Source organism: Ambystoma mexicanum, chromosome 10, assembly GCF_040938575.1.
Source record: "Ambystoma mexicanum isolate Mex_15411 chromosome 10, UKY_AmexF1_1, whole genome shotgun sequence".
In the NCBI taxonomy this organism is placed as follows: Eukaryota; Metazoa; Chordata; class Amphibia; order Caudata; family Ambystomatidae; genus Ambystoma; species Ambystoma mexicanum.
In genome coordinates, this window is record NC_090932.1 from 1014502126 (window position 1) to 1014518157 (window position 16032).

The 16032-nt window shown below is 46.9% G+C and overlaps 1 protein-coding gene across 1 annotated transcript in view; it reads right to left on the reverse strand.

Annotated features, from left to right (window-relative positions):
• Window positions 1-290: 290 nt before the first annotated feature.
• CCDC150 (coiled-coil domain containing 150) overlaps window positions 291-16032 on the reverse strand; it is a 917521-nt gene continuing 901779 nt past the window's right edge. The window contains exon 28 of the mRNA XM_069618819.1: window positions 291-5037. Coding sequence (XP_069474920.1) covers window positions 4924-5037 — 114 coding nt within the window. The 3' untranslated portion in view covers window positions 291-4923. The remainder of the gene's footprint in view (window positions 5038-16032) is intronic.

Genomic DNA, 16032 nt, shown 5'->3' on the forward strand with positions numbered 1-16032 from the left:
CCAGCAACTAAGATAGCACACAGTTTCTGCCAACGCAGGAGGTGGACCCATTGCCTTCGGGTTATTGATCATATTTACATTGAAGAAGGAGACATTGGTATAAAGCAGGCCTTTTTCAAGCAGCTGAAAGCAAAGAAACCATTTTGCCAACTAAGCGTACAATGCATTACTGAAACTGCACCAGTTTATCCTTGGCTCGGATTACTGGGCCGGTTTGTCGACCTTCTGGTAGCACTTCATAACCAGCGTGCGCTTTTTCTGTCCAGAAAAAAAGGACAGCAGACTTTACAAAAAATTAAATATGGTTTAATAATTTAAGGCAACATATAAAGTACACACACAGTAAAAAAACAATCCAAAATTATTTACACATACACTAATTTCAGATCTGAATTTCAAGACAATATTTTCTTTCGCCCAATCACAGTTTAAATCACTTCATCGGAAGAATCTTCAGTGCGATTGTAAACATGAAACACGTGATTTGGAGTGCTGCCATTTAAACCAGCAAGGAATCATTTGCTGTACTTAGAAAAAAAACTGCATAGTTCACAGAAGGGTGCCCCTATCCATTGTCCTCCCTCACCAAAGCTTCCACCTCAGGAGAGCACATCTTGGTAACTGTCCTCCAAGGACCTTCAGATGAATGCAGCCTTCACAATGATAACCAGATAAATATGTAAAGCTTTCAGTCTTCAAAAGCCATTTATTAATTTTAAATCAGGTTATTACATTTTCTCTGTTGCCCCCCGCCTCCCCTGGCTTCCTTTCTTCCGATACACTTACAGAGTACATTGGTAGATTTGGAAATCGCCTTTTTTTGTTAAATATTTTTTTTTAATAAAGAGGGATCCTTTTGTAAATCCTCGCTGGAGAACCGGGGAACAGTCCCACAATAGGAAGTTGCAACGATCACGCAACCCGAAACCTACATTTTGATTTGATGTGGGTGGGTCTACAATGTTTAAGTTACAATTAAGTGATTACTTTTGGAAACCGCAGAGCTTTTTGCCCCAGTGTTGGGGAATGGGGTGCTACTCTGATCACACTCTACAGTTTATGGAGATGGACAGTGCAGCAAAAAACCTCGACATTTGGAATGTTGAAATATTGCACAAAACCATAGAACTACGTCTAACAAAGGTACACATTTCGTCATTTATTATGCACCTATGCACGTGTGTCTGAAGGCGCAAAAACAAAAAAATGTACTCAATGGAATTGTTGGATACAGGACGGTCACAGCATTGTATTATATAAGGCACTCTTGATTTTGATGCACCCTTAAAGTACCAGCCTGAGGCAACGCCCCGAGAGAAGTGAGGGTCTTTGGCACTAGTATAGGCAGGAATGTCCAAGAAGTAGGACTATTCTAGAGGTACTAAGTGGGGCGTGGAATCTGCCACTGCGATGCTACATGTGTACATTGCCATACAGTATGCATTTACTCTGACAAAGCACCAGGTTATGATGAATTTCTTATGGAAAGAATTGAGCAAATAGTTGATAATTTGCAGGAGGACATTTTTGTCTTGTTTAAAGAAATAGACAATTTAGCCCGAGTAAGCTTGTTGGGAGATATAAAGCACTTTTCACCCTGGGCTAATCCTCAAATGATACTTTCCCTACTGACCGCTGAACTTTACCGTGGAATTTTGCTTTCAGACGGTTACTACTATATAAATTCCAATACAGACTTTCACATTTTCCAATTTACCTTACTTATTTATTTCTTTGAATTTATAAAGCGCACTACAGTCCACATGCATCGAGGCGCTATGAAGGACATGTATGGAGGCTTGATTCAGGGTTACATGAATGCGGCCTAAGAGGTTACTTAATGCAAAGTGCTCAGTTACATTTCCAGGAAAACAGACAATGTGTACACAGAAGCTTACGAATGAACATGAGGAACATTTCATACAAAGAACCTGGTTTTGATAGCTTTCCTGAAAGCTGAGTGACAGTCAATCTGTCGGAGTTCCGGGGGAGAGAGTTCCAGAAGGTAGCAGCCATATTCGGGTAGCTAGTGCCGCCCACCCGCACTCTGTGTGTGATGGGTGCCATTATTCTGCTGCAATACGCAGCTCTCGAAGGTCTGGAGGTGGTGTGGGGGACAATTCTATGGGCTAGGTAAGGGGGGGGGCAACCCAAGAAGGCATTTGTGCGTCAGGGCCGAGTATTTTGAAGACAATCCTTTCCTTGACGGGTAGCCAGTGGACCTTCCTCCTGACTTCCGAGATGTGGTCTTTTCTAGATATGCCCGTCGCGGCTCTCAGGGCGTTATTTTAAGCGATTTGGACTTTGGGCACATTTTTGCAGGCAGTCCCTACAAAGAGGGCATTGCAATAGTCAAGCCTAGAGCCAATGATTGCCCTTGCAATGGCGAGGCAGTTCTCTTGGGATAGGAAGGGTCTGGCTGCATTGAGAAGTTTGGAGTGGTACGCTGAGGCAGAGGCTACAGCATTCACCTGTCTCTTCATGGTTAGGTCAGGTTCGATGTACACACCCAGTGTCTTGATTACTTGGGACACAGCAATAGGGATGTTGTCAATTATAAAGGAACAATATTGTTTGTCCAGTTTACTCAAGGTGGACGGGGATCCAATTAACAGAAGTTCGGTCTTCTCACTGTTGAGACATAACCAGTTCTCTGCCATCCAAGATTGGATTGTAGAGTAGATGGAGTTGAGGGTGTTGAGGTTGGCCAGGTGAATGTATGCAAACCCTTATGTACGGACTTACTTCCAAAAGCAAAACTCAATTGAAATGGACCTGTGCTAGTGCACACACCCAAAGATAAAGATATTCAGTCTGCTACATGAACTTGGGCTTCCTTAGCCAAGAGTAGCACCACACTACTGCCCCTGTTCCCAGGAGGCATGTCAGCAGGCTGTGTCTAGTCAAGTCTGAAGCAGCTGCTTTGCGGTCTCCTTTCCATACACCATGAGTAGCTGGAAGGGGTCCTGCATGTTGGGGGCCACATGTTTACCTGCGTCACTCGCACCATAGCACAGCAAGTGTGATGCACTCACTAAGCGGCAGGAATCATTGATACCCGTTAGTGCAGGCTCCTTGATGAAAAGGATGCCCTTCCAATTGTGCCACTTTCCTTTGATCCCCGATCAGGTGGTACCATGGGGAATGCTGAGGGTCTAGCTCCTGCAGTAGAAGACGGAACAACCAGGCTCTCTGGCTAGGGTGGCCAGGCACAATATCTGATCACTGGGAACAGTGTATTGCTTTTTAGTTTGGGTTATTAAATTGCAGAACCACCTATAAGTCCAAAGTTTTGCATTCAAGTACAGATGGGGAGAAATGGAATATGAGGAGAGACACAAAGTTTGAAGGTGTTGTGTGGTTTTGCCCACCCATTGACTGCCCATGGCCATGCCCTATGGTCATTTCCACCCAGTTCTTGCCCCTCCCCACCCAAAAACACCTCCTCATGTGAACTCTTTGAGCTCGCTTTAATCAAGCCTTACCCTCAAACTTTGCACTCAAAGTGCCTCCCAGTGTTTTTTCAAAGCATTCTTCTGAGAGTTAATGGTGGTATATCGGCAGATTTACCGCAGAGATATCACCAAACTCATAATGAGACCCAAATTGTTCAATGCATAAAACTGAGTTTTGATGGGGGTGAGACATTTTCCTGCCACAAACCATACAAGCTTTAAAGCATTATTTAGGGGAAATGATGTGGAAGCACAGATTGACAGCCCTGAAAAGAAATCTAGGTTTGTCCATGGGAAAAAGGAACTGTAGTAAAAAGGTGATCATGGGTCAGTCACTATATTGATGGCATACTTCCAACATTTGGCGGCACCAGTGGCACCTTCAAAAGTCACAGAGCTTTGCACCACCACCTAGGGGCTAAGAGATGTTTGCGTACCAGTCTACGATAGGGGGGTGTATGTCAAGAGATTAAGACGTCCATTAGAATCCTGCTTCTCATTGCCAAAACTAAAAAGGGAAACAGTTCTGTATCGCAGCTTAAAACCACTTTCTGCTATCTTGCGCTGCTAGTGACTCACCATTAAATTACTGCAATTCTTATACGGCAGCTTAACACAACAGCTGATAGCTACACTCCAAAGGGTCCAAAAATGCTGACATGCAGCGTGCAGCAGGTCTAACATGCTTTGACTATGTCCCTTTTTCGCTGGAACTCGCCCACCTCATTCTTCTAGAGGTATTTTGCTTGTTTGCGTCTCATTAGCAGCAATTGATATGTCTAGCTTCTAGAGTGAATTTGATTTGGTTTGGCGCTATCCAATTATAATCCCACACTCATTGTTTCATTTATCATTTAGACTATTCAGTGGACACCTTGATCCCATCATGCAACATCACAACTCGGTCATCAGTGCTCTCACAAAGCCCAGGTTGCGAGACAGAAACATTTGACCAGGAGCAAAAAAAGTCTAGTTCACAACTGCCTGGGTGATGCCAAGACCCGGGTGGGCACCAATTCTACAAAGATGCTGATACAAAGGAAGGACGTTTCTCCAATGAACAGAGGGCAAAGCGTACCTGTGCCCGCAATGGACTATGGGCCCATCCATTTAGTCTCACAGATTTTGGGGTTGTGGTGCCCGACTGGATGACTGGATGGCGTTTTTAAAACTTTGTCAGCAGTACATCGACCACCTCAGAAAGCTCTGGCCTAACTATGGGCCATCAGCCCTTGGTGGGCAATGGCTCAAGTGTGGTCTTTTCAGCAGCCTATAGACTAGAGCCCCATCTGCCATAGGCCAGGAATGGCCATCAGTCCTCCAGTTAAAATGGAAAATTCTATAATATTTATTCTAATTACATATTACCACTATTTCATGACAAGGATAACACATATCCTTCACAGAGATGGAAAGTAGTGCTTCCAGAGTGATCGAGGAGCTGCAGCGATTTAGATCTCGTTTCCGTTCATTTCTTTTCCTTTTCAGCTTGGTAGGTCCTGGAGCTGAGGTCTTGTTTTCCTTCCCAGTGATTTGACATGGAATAGTTTGGGAGCTTCACAGGCCGTTCGCCATCAGAATCCTGAATCGGAAGGGAAGAAAAGAGGCAAAATGAGAATCCGAGACTCGTGCTGGCAGAACTGACTGATTCTGGAAGTACTCTATATAGTAAGTGGGAGGGTCGCTCAACTTCCAGGGTCATTCGATCTTTAGCTTCAACATCTAGAACTTCCCCCCTGCTCTTCCCATAGACCCCTAGGGCCGTATTGTGCCCCACTGCCCTGTGGCCGCTCTCCGTGGCAGGTGAAAGTGTTCACCCCCTCCTGTATAGCCGGCCTGCTGTGCGCCCCCTTCTGCTACTGTACCCACCCCCACCCCCCTTACCCCGGTGCTCCTACTTTTAGGCTAGCCCACTGTTGCCTGCGTCTCTTGATTTTCATCCCTCCTGCCTTCATCGCATGGGCCCTTCTCCTATGCTAAACCTGCTATTACTAACTCGACCGCCTCCTTCATGCGGATTCCCCTATTATTCTGTAAAGTGCGCCTCTGCTTTCTGGAGCTAGGTTTGCACTCAAATGCCCCACACAATAATAAAAACAGATTCTTAGCTGAAAAGGGAACTAGAGTTATTAAAAGATCAAAGCTAAAGTAGCACTTGCAGAGAGGAGTTCTGGCACCGCATATTTGCACATGAACACTAAGCACAACACAGTGCAGATCACATTTTATTATTTAAACACATTTCCCCCACATAAAAAATGTAGTGGGAGACCACCCGCAACCCCCACACAAGCCCCCACCATAATTAAATACCTTATTCCACACCAACCCACCCCCCCCCGCACATCTATAGTTGGGAGGAAATGGCCTCAAGCAAATGCGCTAGATCAGCTTTTATTATTTCTTAGGGCGCAGAGTGCACACAATTGTCACATTGGGCAGACAAGGACCCTCTGAGCTATGCAGTAGCAAGGCAACTTCTCCTCAATTAAGGATGCATACAGGTACATTGGTTAGACAGACAGAGGTCTACTCAAGTACTCTGACGAGAATGAACAAAGCCTTGGACAGTACACGTCCCTGTATTACTGGGTTTCTAGACTGTACATGTGCCCCACTGCAGTTTGTGGCATGCCCATAATTAACAAATGACTTATCGCCCACTAAAGCGCTTTCTGAGGGATGTTCCTCAAACGGATTCCTCATTTATGATATTTATGATATTCTTATCCTGAGTGTAGCGGGTTCTCCGAATATTTTCTGCCACAAGGGGTTGCCTCACAGTTCTGCGGTGACTCCACCAGACACCTTTACGTGCCCTTCGACAAACAGGACGTACGGGACAGTGTATATAAATTGAGGCATGGGCCCCATGTCCTCAGTTCAGCCCTTTCCACCTAGCATTCTGTCGCCGAGGGGCTGCAGAAGCTATGAAGGAATACTAGCTAACGGCCAAGAGGGGCAGGTTGCAATGGCGATGAGGAATCTGTGAGAGGAACATCCTTTAAAAAGAACATTACCGGGGGTCAAGTAATTTGTTGTACTAATGGATTCTTTCCTCCAAAGGATTACTCTTGAAAGACTCCCATACCAATACATGGAGGGAGGAGAGCAAGAGGGCAACCCCTAAATAAAAAAAACTCTAGAGGATGGCTCTCCTGAAGCGTGTGTCCTGATGCAAAAAGGAATCCAAGCAGTAATGTCTGGCAAATTTAAGGGAGGCATGGTATCACAAGTAGACACAGACACAAGATTGGCAAGTTCAAAAACCTTTATTATAACTTGAAAAGGGGACGGGGGGGTTGAAAAACTCCTAGTTTGCCCTTTAGCTAAATATGGGAGTACTCGGTCAGTCAAAACAAAATGGCCTATACAAAAAAATCTATTGCCTTCCCTTACTCTACTACAATAAATGTGTATAAGGAAATATGTATATGTGAACGAAAAAGTAGTGTCCAAAACAACACAACATGTCAAGGTAACAGAGCAAAACTCCCTTCCCCACGGTTTTAGCACGGGATAAGGTGGCACACTCGGGTCTTAGCACACACTGTGGCTTTACAAAAAAGGATGCGGACCAGGAACTTCCATGAAAAAAAATCTCTTGGTCGCACAAAGTTTCTTATTCGCAGGATGTCTTTGGTTCGTTCAACAAAATAAAGGTTCCTTTCCTCCAGGATTCATATTTTACAAAATGTAGGCTTTATAGTTCACATAGCTATTGCTCTGTCGGGCTCGGACCTTCCAAATCACAAATATTCACAGTTCGCTACAAGTCTCCCCCGTTCAGGCTCAGACCTTCCAAATCACAATTGCTCGCAGTTCGCTTTTGTCATCAAAGACTTTCGAATGTGTGAGGGGTTTTACAAATACCTCAGCATAACCGCTTCAATTACAGTTCACTTTTCGTATTCATTTTCCCCACTGATGTCAGATACATTTGTCATTCCTGGGTTTCTCGTATTTTCACTAATCCGCTTTCACCACTAAGCACATTTAAACAGAGACCTTCAATTAGGCACTTTGGCTATGCTGGAACACTCTGTTATCTCTCCATGTCTCACTTGTTGGATTCACAGTTCAGCAATACTTTGGCGGCTTAATCACATTTTACTTTCCCTCGCATCTTCTCAGTATACGTGCAACCTTTATTTTTGTGATACACTGTTGCTGCTTGTAAATGTTCAACACAGACCGGCCTTTCACGGCTTTCTTTAACTCACCGGCTGTGCTGTTTTCTATGCTTGCATCTTTGATCTAGGAGCCAAGGTTGATACCACAGCTGATGCTTCACCTTCCCAACACGGTCGTTCACCTGGGAGGGCTGCTGGTATCTTTCGCACACAATGCCGGATTCACGGTTCTCTTTCCTCAGGGTCACTTGTGCAGCTTCAAGATTCTTGGGAGGTAACGGTTGTTCGCCAGGACGCCCAATGTCTCTCCACTCCTTGATTCTGCTTCTCGGTCTGCCGTCCTCCTCCACCTGCATCGCTGCAGCCCCAGAAGAACTGCCCCTTCTCGTGCCTTGCCTTGCTCAGAGTGTGTCACAGTGCTCCACCTTTTATCCATGTGGGGAACGTCCATAGGTATCAGGTGTATGCAATTGTGGGCAATTGCCTGACTCTGCCTGACCATACTAATTGCCATACTCTGCCTTCTCCTCCCCTCTCCCCTGTTGATTCTACTCTCCCTCGGTACCATGCACGTGGCCACCCTCTGTCCTCTGGGCCCAGGTACCTTCTCATCTTGCCACCCTCACGCACTGCCTACGGCCACCCCATCCACTGGGGTCTGTATCTGTACCCATACAGCCCTCCCCTTTTCTTCCTGCACTTTCAGACCTACATGGCCTGCTGCCATAAACCCAGCGCTTGCCACTTGCTGGTTGCACTCCCATTGTTTGTTGCCTTTTTATTTATTATTTTATTATTATTTTTGTTTTTTCCTTCTCGCTCCGCACTCTCCTTTTGTTCCCCCTTACATGCACTTCCTCCCCTTCTCCCTCTACCCTGCACTTGCACGTTCTCAATGTCACTGGGCCTAGTAAGATTGTTGTTTTTGTTCTCCCCTGTTCCCTTTCCCTTGCCTTGTCGCGCTCTGAAACACTTGTGTATGAGCGCGATAGAAATAAAATATCAATCAATCAATGTCCGGTGATATGTTTGCGTGTTAGTCTTTCTTCGTTCAGACCTCCTCTTCCTCGGCTCAGTGTTTGCGCAGGAAAGGAGGGAGTGGGGTGGGGAGTTTGTAAATTGGAATATCCTAAATAATAGGATGGGGTAAAGGCGTTGAAAAGGGAGGGATACCGAATCTCAACATTGGGTATCTCACACCCACTCCCTGAGGATCCCTCACCCAGGTGATCCTCCCACACTGGCCCAGCCCCAGGGTCTGGATCCAAAGGCGATGGCCGCGCCCCGGCCAGCTGAGCAAGAGATCCCAGGGACTAGCCGGTGAGACACCCTCTGGGTTCTCACACAAACTAGTGCAGAGAAGCCCCCATAGCAGATTGGCAAAGGTCCAATAGAGGAACTCCTCCCCCCCCTTCACATAGGGCAAAAGTGGCATTTTAACCTCTGGTAGAAGGGAGCTTAAGACCTTCAGGCACATCCTTCCTAGACAGTGTATAACCCACCAAAAAGCTTGTAGTCTTTCCCGACGCCCCATGTCTTTTCATTTGTATTAATTTATTGTTTGCTTGTTAGGAGCTTATACAGGAAGTAAATACTGTTTCAAAGCGCCCACGCGGCAACAGGAAGGGGACAAGGGATGAGTATCAGTTAAAATACATAAAACAAATATTAAATACAGTGGGGTGGGGGAGAGGACATACCTACTATGCCTTGTGAGTGTTCAGAACGTGCAAGTGCAGAAGGGAGATGGAATGGGATAGGTTTTTGGGGTGAGAGAGAGATTCTCCGGTGCACTCCTATGTTAGGATAATATCTTAAGAAAGGAATCCTTTAAATGTAAGAATGTTTTAAGGTGCAGGGGAGGTATAATGGCCCTGGCACAGAGCCACAAACATGCAAAACAGTAACAAGAAAGAATGTCCTAGATTGGAACCCTCCCGTCCCCAGCACTCTGTTTAACTACCGTCATAAGACAGAGAAATATTTTGGAGTTCAAGTTCATTCATTTGCAACAGTTAAATTGTGAACACTCATATATAGACATATGCAAGTCAATTTGCTTAAAAGAGGAGACATTTTTAATAAAGAAACAAGCATATTCAAATGAGCGATACAAATGTCCAATGTTATCCTTATACGAAAGTCGCGAAAGTCTGCTTCTGGGGCTGATGTGAAACCGGTAGTTGTCCCTGATTGGAATACTACTGGCTGTTTACCATTGATGGTTTGGACCTGCTTCCCGCTCGAATGTTGGATTCAAGGAGGACTTCTGCAGGTATACTTCAGATCTATGTTGGAGCCAAGAATCCCTTGAAGAGCGGTTTCGTCCAAAATGACTGAAAATATATGTCTGAATGCGTGATTTGGCTGAATTTTCGGCCGTTTGAAAATTCCAAACGGCCGAAAAGTTCGACCAAATAACGTTGCATGGGTGTCCCCCAGACCGTTCACTATATTGTGAGCGGGGTTGCAGGGGTATCCCCCAAAATAAATAAATAACATTAAAAAAAATAAAATAAATGGGCTGCAGGGGTGTCCCCCGCGACCCCCGGTCACTATCAATACAGTATAGGAGGGGGGGCTGTGGGGGACACCCTCTCAGCTGTTCTGAAAAAAAAAAAAGGAACGGTCTCTGCGGCACCCGTTCCCGATCACGGAAGTGAAAGGAAACAGGCGTTGCACAGTCGAAGGCAAGATAAGTAGGGGGTTGGGTATGGGGGTCTGGGCAGGGGTGTGGGTGTGGTAAGGGGTTTGACAGAGTCAGAAATGTTCAGGGAAGAAAAGACCAAAGGTTATTTCGAAAAAATAATCTTCAGTCTTTTCTCCCTCGAACATTCCTACCTTGGTCATTCAACCCCAAACCAAGAAGAGCAATCTGCTGAAGATGCGAAGAAGACTGCTGAAGTGGCTCAGCATCCCCTCCTGTGTCTGGCCACGTGAAGCCCTGCTCCTCTGCCCGATCTCCAAAGACACTGAATGGCGATTCAGCCCTCAGACTAATGGGACTACCAATTCCTGACGCTTTCTTTAGGATCCAGCCCTTCAGAGCCTTCGGAGTGTCCCTTTACTACTCTGTGAACTCGTGGGATACCTTGCTAAAACCGCTGCTGTTCTGGATTGAAGTCCAGACTTTGCTGGTTGCCAGCTAGTGCCACAACTTGCCTTCTCCCCGAATTCCAGCTTTCCACCTTCAAAGGAACCAGTCCTGGTGCAGCTGCTGTGACTGCGACTGGAAGGATGCCTGTCGTTGACTGCAAGTGGCGATAGTCGCTGGAACTCACTTTCCTCCATACAGAGAAGTGTCTGAAGGAGGCCGGCATCATTGGACTCTGCATTACATCACCGGAAGGGGTTGTATCTTGCATTACCAGCCGACCAGAAGAATCCTCGAACCCACAACTCTTGGGCACCCTCACTGGAACACACAGTGGAAGATTGAGCCCCCAGCAACCCCCAAGCAATTCACAAAAAACATATGGGAAAAAGGGGGGTAGGTAAGCATCAGTCTGCTTATCCTTCTGCCCCCAATCTCCATAGGATAAAATTGGGAACAAGTCCCTTTGTCTCCTGTCTACCATCCGGTCACCTATGATCATCAAACCTTGGTTTGGAAGAGAGGAGAACACTTTCTATAAATAGTTTTTACCTAAACACCACCACACGCCTATTGCATTCTTTCTAAAGAGAATTCACATTAGTGAGAAACATGTGATTGGACTCTGTGACTTTTGGGCACAAGGTCCCATTTACACTAGGGTTTGGCCTTCTCAAGTTAGGATATTGTTCTTGTGATTGGTTCCCATCATTTAGTACCATCTAACTTATCTGCTTTGCAGGACTAAGTTATCTGATGTTATTTAAGTGAACCTATGGTGATTGTATACATTTGTATTTTACAGTGTTGCGTGATAATACTACCCATTAGATTAATTTTCCAGTGTGTTCGTAAGGCCTAAAATAAATAATGGGGGGGGTGGGGGTGCTCGCGAGCTCCGACAAGATGGCGGTGCCAAAGCGAAGCTACCCGCTAACGATGCTAGGCCCAGTTGGAAGTGGAGCGGAGACGCAGCACTGAGGTGTGGGAAAGACTGCATTGCACGTTGTGACTCCCATCAGAAGTCAGGGGCTGAAGTAGCAGACCGGTTGGTTGCCCTGCAGCCGAAAGAACCATCATGGCATAGGTGACCGAAGGCGACACCAGGGCGAGGCGGCCGGAGTGGCAAAAGTGCTTCTCGGATGCGTGCCTTTTCCAGTCCGAAGGGTAGCAGTGACATCACCCTCGTGGTGCCCCAATGTGGGTCTACGTTCCCGGTATCAGGGCGAGGGGCGGGATCCTCGCAGGAAGGCACACTCTTCGCCACTCAGTACGCAGCCCCGTCAGAGACAGGGGAGACAGTGATCGGTGCATCCTGATCACCGCGGCCAAGTGAGGTATGCAGAGCATGTCAGAAGAAGCAGAGTCAGACCCCAAGTGAGCGAGTTATGCCGCAGTGCCGGGGCAAAGTATAAAGGAGAGAGGAGCAGAGCTTGCACGGTGGTCACAGGGACGGATTACTGTCTGAGCGCCACACATTCCACATGGGAGGTTTTCTCACCTGAGGGGGCCGCCTGTGTAAATGCCTTGCCCGCTCTGGATCATCCCTAATACACGTTGGCTGCTGTTCCTTGTGCCAGTGAGTGTTCTACCGCCGCTGTGTATATATAGAGGCGAGGACTGATCACTTTGAAAAGCATACTTGCATATCTGAAACTGGGAAATTGCGCCTGGAAAGTCCAGGAAGAAGCCCAGCGTGGATAACACTGATTCCTTTACATCACCGGGTGCTTTGGAGAAGCCCCTACCCCACGTACCTGTCATGGCTGCGCATAGAGCAATCCATGTCCAGATTGGAGGGCAAATTCGACATGTTGACAGAGGCTGGCCCAACTAGAAACAAAGACCTCCACTCTGGAACGGAGGACCAGTGAGCTGGCTCAACAGTGCGAGCAAACCCTGCCCCTGACAGAGAAAACAGGACGTGAAGCGGAGTCGATAGTGAGAGGTAACAAAGTAATGGAGAACAGACTTGAATTTTTGGAAAATGCACAGCGGGCACCTTAACTGCGAATTATAGGTCTTCGTGCGGGAGTGGAGGAGGCATACCCAACGGAATGTTTCCCTACCTGGCTTCCTGAACTGCTCAACCTTGAGGTGGTGGAGGACCCGATCTACATAGACAAATGCTATAGGTTGAAAGTGACTACACTTAAAACAGCACAGTCTGATTGAGCCCACACGCTTACTAAGACTAAGTGACTCGCGGGACAGAGATAGAATTTTGAAGGCGGCAGCGGCAAAGGGCACCTTGATATTGCAAGAGCACAGGATTCGCCTCTTCCCAGATTTCAACAGCCATGGAAAAAAATAGAAGGTCAATGAATCTAATTAAGAAAGAGTTTCTGGGCCGTGGGGTCAAGGCAGCCTTTCTCTGCCCTGCAAAGCTTAGAGTGTCATGGAAGGGTAAGGACTACATTTTTTGGGAGGCGGCTGAAAAATTGTTGAGATAGATTCACATGGATGGGTCCCTGATACAGGACACAGGGTGACCGGACCTATGATTAAAGTTTCAGCCCCGCCTCCTCCGTTTTCTATTCAGCATATTTAAATGGATTGTGCATCCTCATTGACATAATGTTGAAATAAGTGGGTTATTTTTTGCTCAATAGCTCCAATGTGTTGCGCAGTCTAGTCGACATACTGCTGAAATGCACAGGTTGTCTACTCCTCTGGTCGAGCCCCCTGGGTTTTTTGAAATGACAGCTTTGAGCAGCCTTCTTGTTCGATTAGCTTTACCTTGTTGGACCTTCGTGTTAAGTGCGTGAAGTGCCATCGAGTGCCGGATCTGGCTGCTGGTGGTTTGAGATGCTGTGCTCCCACACTAACTGGCGTGGACTTTCAAGGTTATTGCCATATATGGTCGAGGTATTATGCGTGTGCGTGAAACTATGGTGTTGGTATTGCCGACTTGTTTTCCTTTGCACTGTCTTTAAATTTAAAACAAAAATAGTTTTTATAGCAAACTGTCTAAATTGAATTATTGTGTGCCATACTGTGTGGATTCATTGAGGGCCCCTGGCTCCTCACTCTCCAGGGACTAAACCTTGAGTGCTCTCCATTACTACCTTGATTGGGAGTTCCCTGTTCACCGTAACTAGGGTGGCCTCCTCAAATCTATCTAGCAGGCGAGATGCTAGAAATCCATCCTAACAGTTACCATCTTGAATGTGTACTTGAACAGGTACAAATAGATTCAGCAGCCTCAGATACAGGATCGGATGTTAACCCCTGTCCTTCATCGAAAATGAAAATAAACTGAGTACCAACCTCCACCTCGCTCTGACTGCTGTACCAGTTCGATCCTGCCCTTCGTCAGAAGTAGATTGTCTTCCTTCAAAAGGAAGGGGCACGGAGGCAAAGCAGTGCTGGAAGGAGAATAGTTTGGAGGGTGTTCAATGAAAACACGAAAATACCCTGGAGAACAACCTATAAGGTCCAATCATCCGACTTGGTGCAGGATCATTCAGAGCTGAACTGTGAAATCCTTCTTCCAAGTGGGGACTTGTGGAAGAAGTTCCTTACACAGAGGCTTTGTACCCGAGGTTGCCTAGGGGAATGTGGAGGCAGCAATTCTGCTACTCAAAGCCCTTTTGCCACTATACCTGGGAAAACACTGAGTCTGTTGCCTAACTGAGGGAGCCTGACCTCTCCCACGAGAGGCATAGGGGTCGGAGACCTATGCTGGGTTGGAACATGGGTTGTTGGCCAGCCAGACCCAGACTTAGCTGAACTTTGGAAGCTGAGAACCTTTGTACGGAGTAATCGGCTTTAGCACGAAGAGGTTATGTCTGCCAAAGGGCATATCCAGGAGCTTCGCCTGTACATCCTGTACGAACCCTGATGTCCTCATAAAAGAATGTCACTTGACTACTGTTTCAGTAGCTGTAGCACATATCGCACAGTCAGTCGCATCTAGTTTACATTGCAAAATCTGCCAGGAAGCTTCCCTGCCATGTACTACAGCCTCAAAGTCCACCCTCACCTCCCCACCGGGAAGGTGTTCGGCTGTTCCACTCACTGCTGACCAGAAGCTATAAGTAAATGTGGCCCGGGCACAGGAAGCATTTATTGTTTCATCGGTGAGGCTTCCTGATGCAAAAACCTTCTTCCCCTATGCGTCCAATCGCTTGCTTTCTCTGTCTGGAGGTAGAGAAGGCAATATGGACATCTGCAGGTTGGCGGTAGCAGCCTGTGCACAGGGCCTGTGCCATTTAGCGCTGAGGACGCATGGGTGGACAGGAAGGATGGGTCAGGAGTAGTCGAGCAGTGTTTTTCCTTGCCAATGCCCAGTCCATTGATGGGAATGAGGCTGGTTTCTCCCAGGCCTCCAGCATCAGGGCTTCAACTGTGACATTGAAGGGCAGCAAGGTCTCCCTTTTAGGCCCTTCATCCAAGATGTCTGTTCAAATTGAACCTTAGGTCTGGGTGGGGCTGATATCCCTATTGTGTCAACCACCTTGGCCATTAGGCGCTGTAAAGAGGCGTGGAGTTTATCAGTAGAATATTCAACTCCAGAGAAGTGTGAAGGCCACTGGCTTCTTGTAGCGCTGAAGCCACCAACAAACTCTCACCCTCTATGAAGAAGACACATTCCTCTTTAGGACAAAGTGTTTCCATCCCGAAAGGAATTGGTTCACCAGCCACATTGAAGATTTGGCCCTTTCCTGACATAAATGTCCCCATAGGAAGCAGATATATTTAAGAGCAGGTCTGGCAACGACATAGGCCAAGACCTCGATGCCTGCGGGTGGCACAGCGATGGGTGTACAGCCAAAGGAGATGGTCCGAGCCCTTAGACGTGCAGTTATAGTCCTTCATGTGGTCCTCACAGGCGTGGAGGGCCCAGACAGGGCTGAGCCGGTCCATGCTGGGGCATTGGCAAATATTACTAGAATTTTTTCTCTACAGGCTTCCCATTCCTCCGTGGCAAAGGATCGGGTGAGAAACTGTACCCATGGGGCCGCTTCCGGGAGATTCCTTGGAGTGATGACTCCTCTTCTTCGAGAAGGAAGAAGAGTGAAGACGAGAGGAACTGTCTGCTGAGAAGGACCTCGTGCTGTGTTTCTTTTCCTTCTGACCTCCCCTCCGCGCCCCTTGATTGAAATCTCTTTTCTCACAGGGCGCAATGCTACAATATATACTGACCCAGAGGTCATGTCCAGTGGGGGCACGTAGAGGTGTCAGGCGGAGCAGACGTGGAGCTGTTCTATGCCCCCTGGATGCGCAAATGTTTCTAAGGAGCAGCTGAGTTGGGATATGATTAATGTAGATGTGGGAGAAAGGAATCCATTAGAAATTGAACTACTCAGAGGAGAGCAGGAGGTTAGGAGAAAGAGGTGTCATTGGG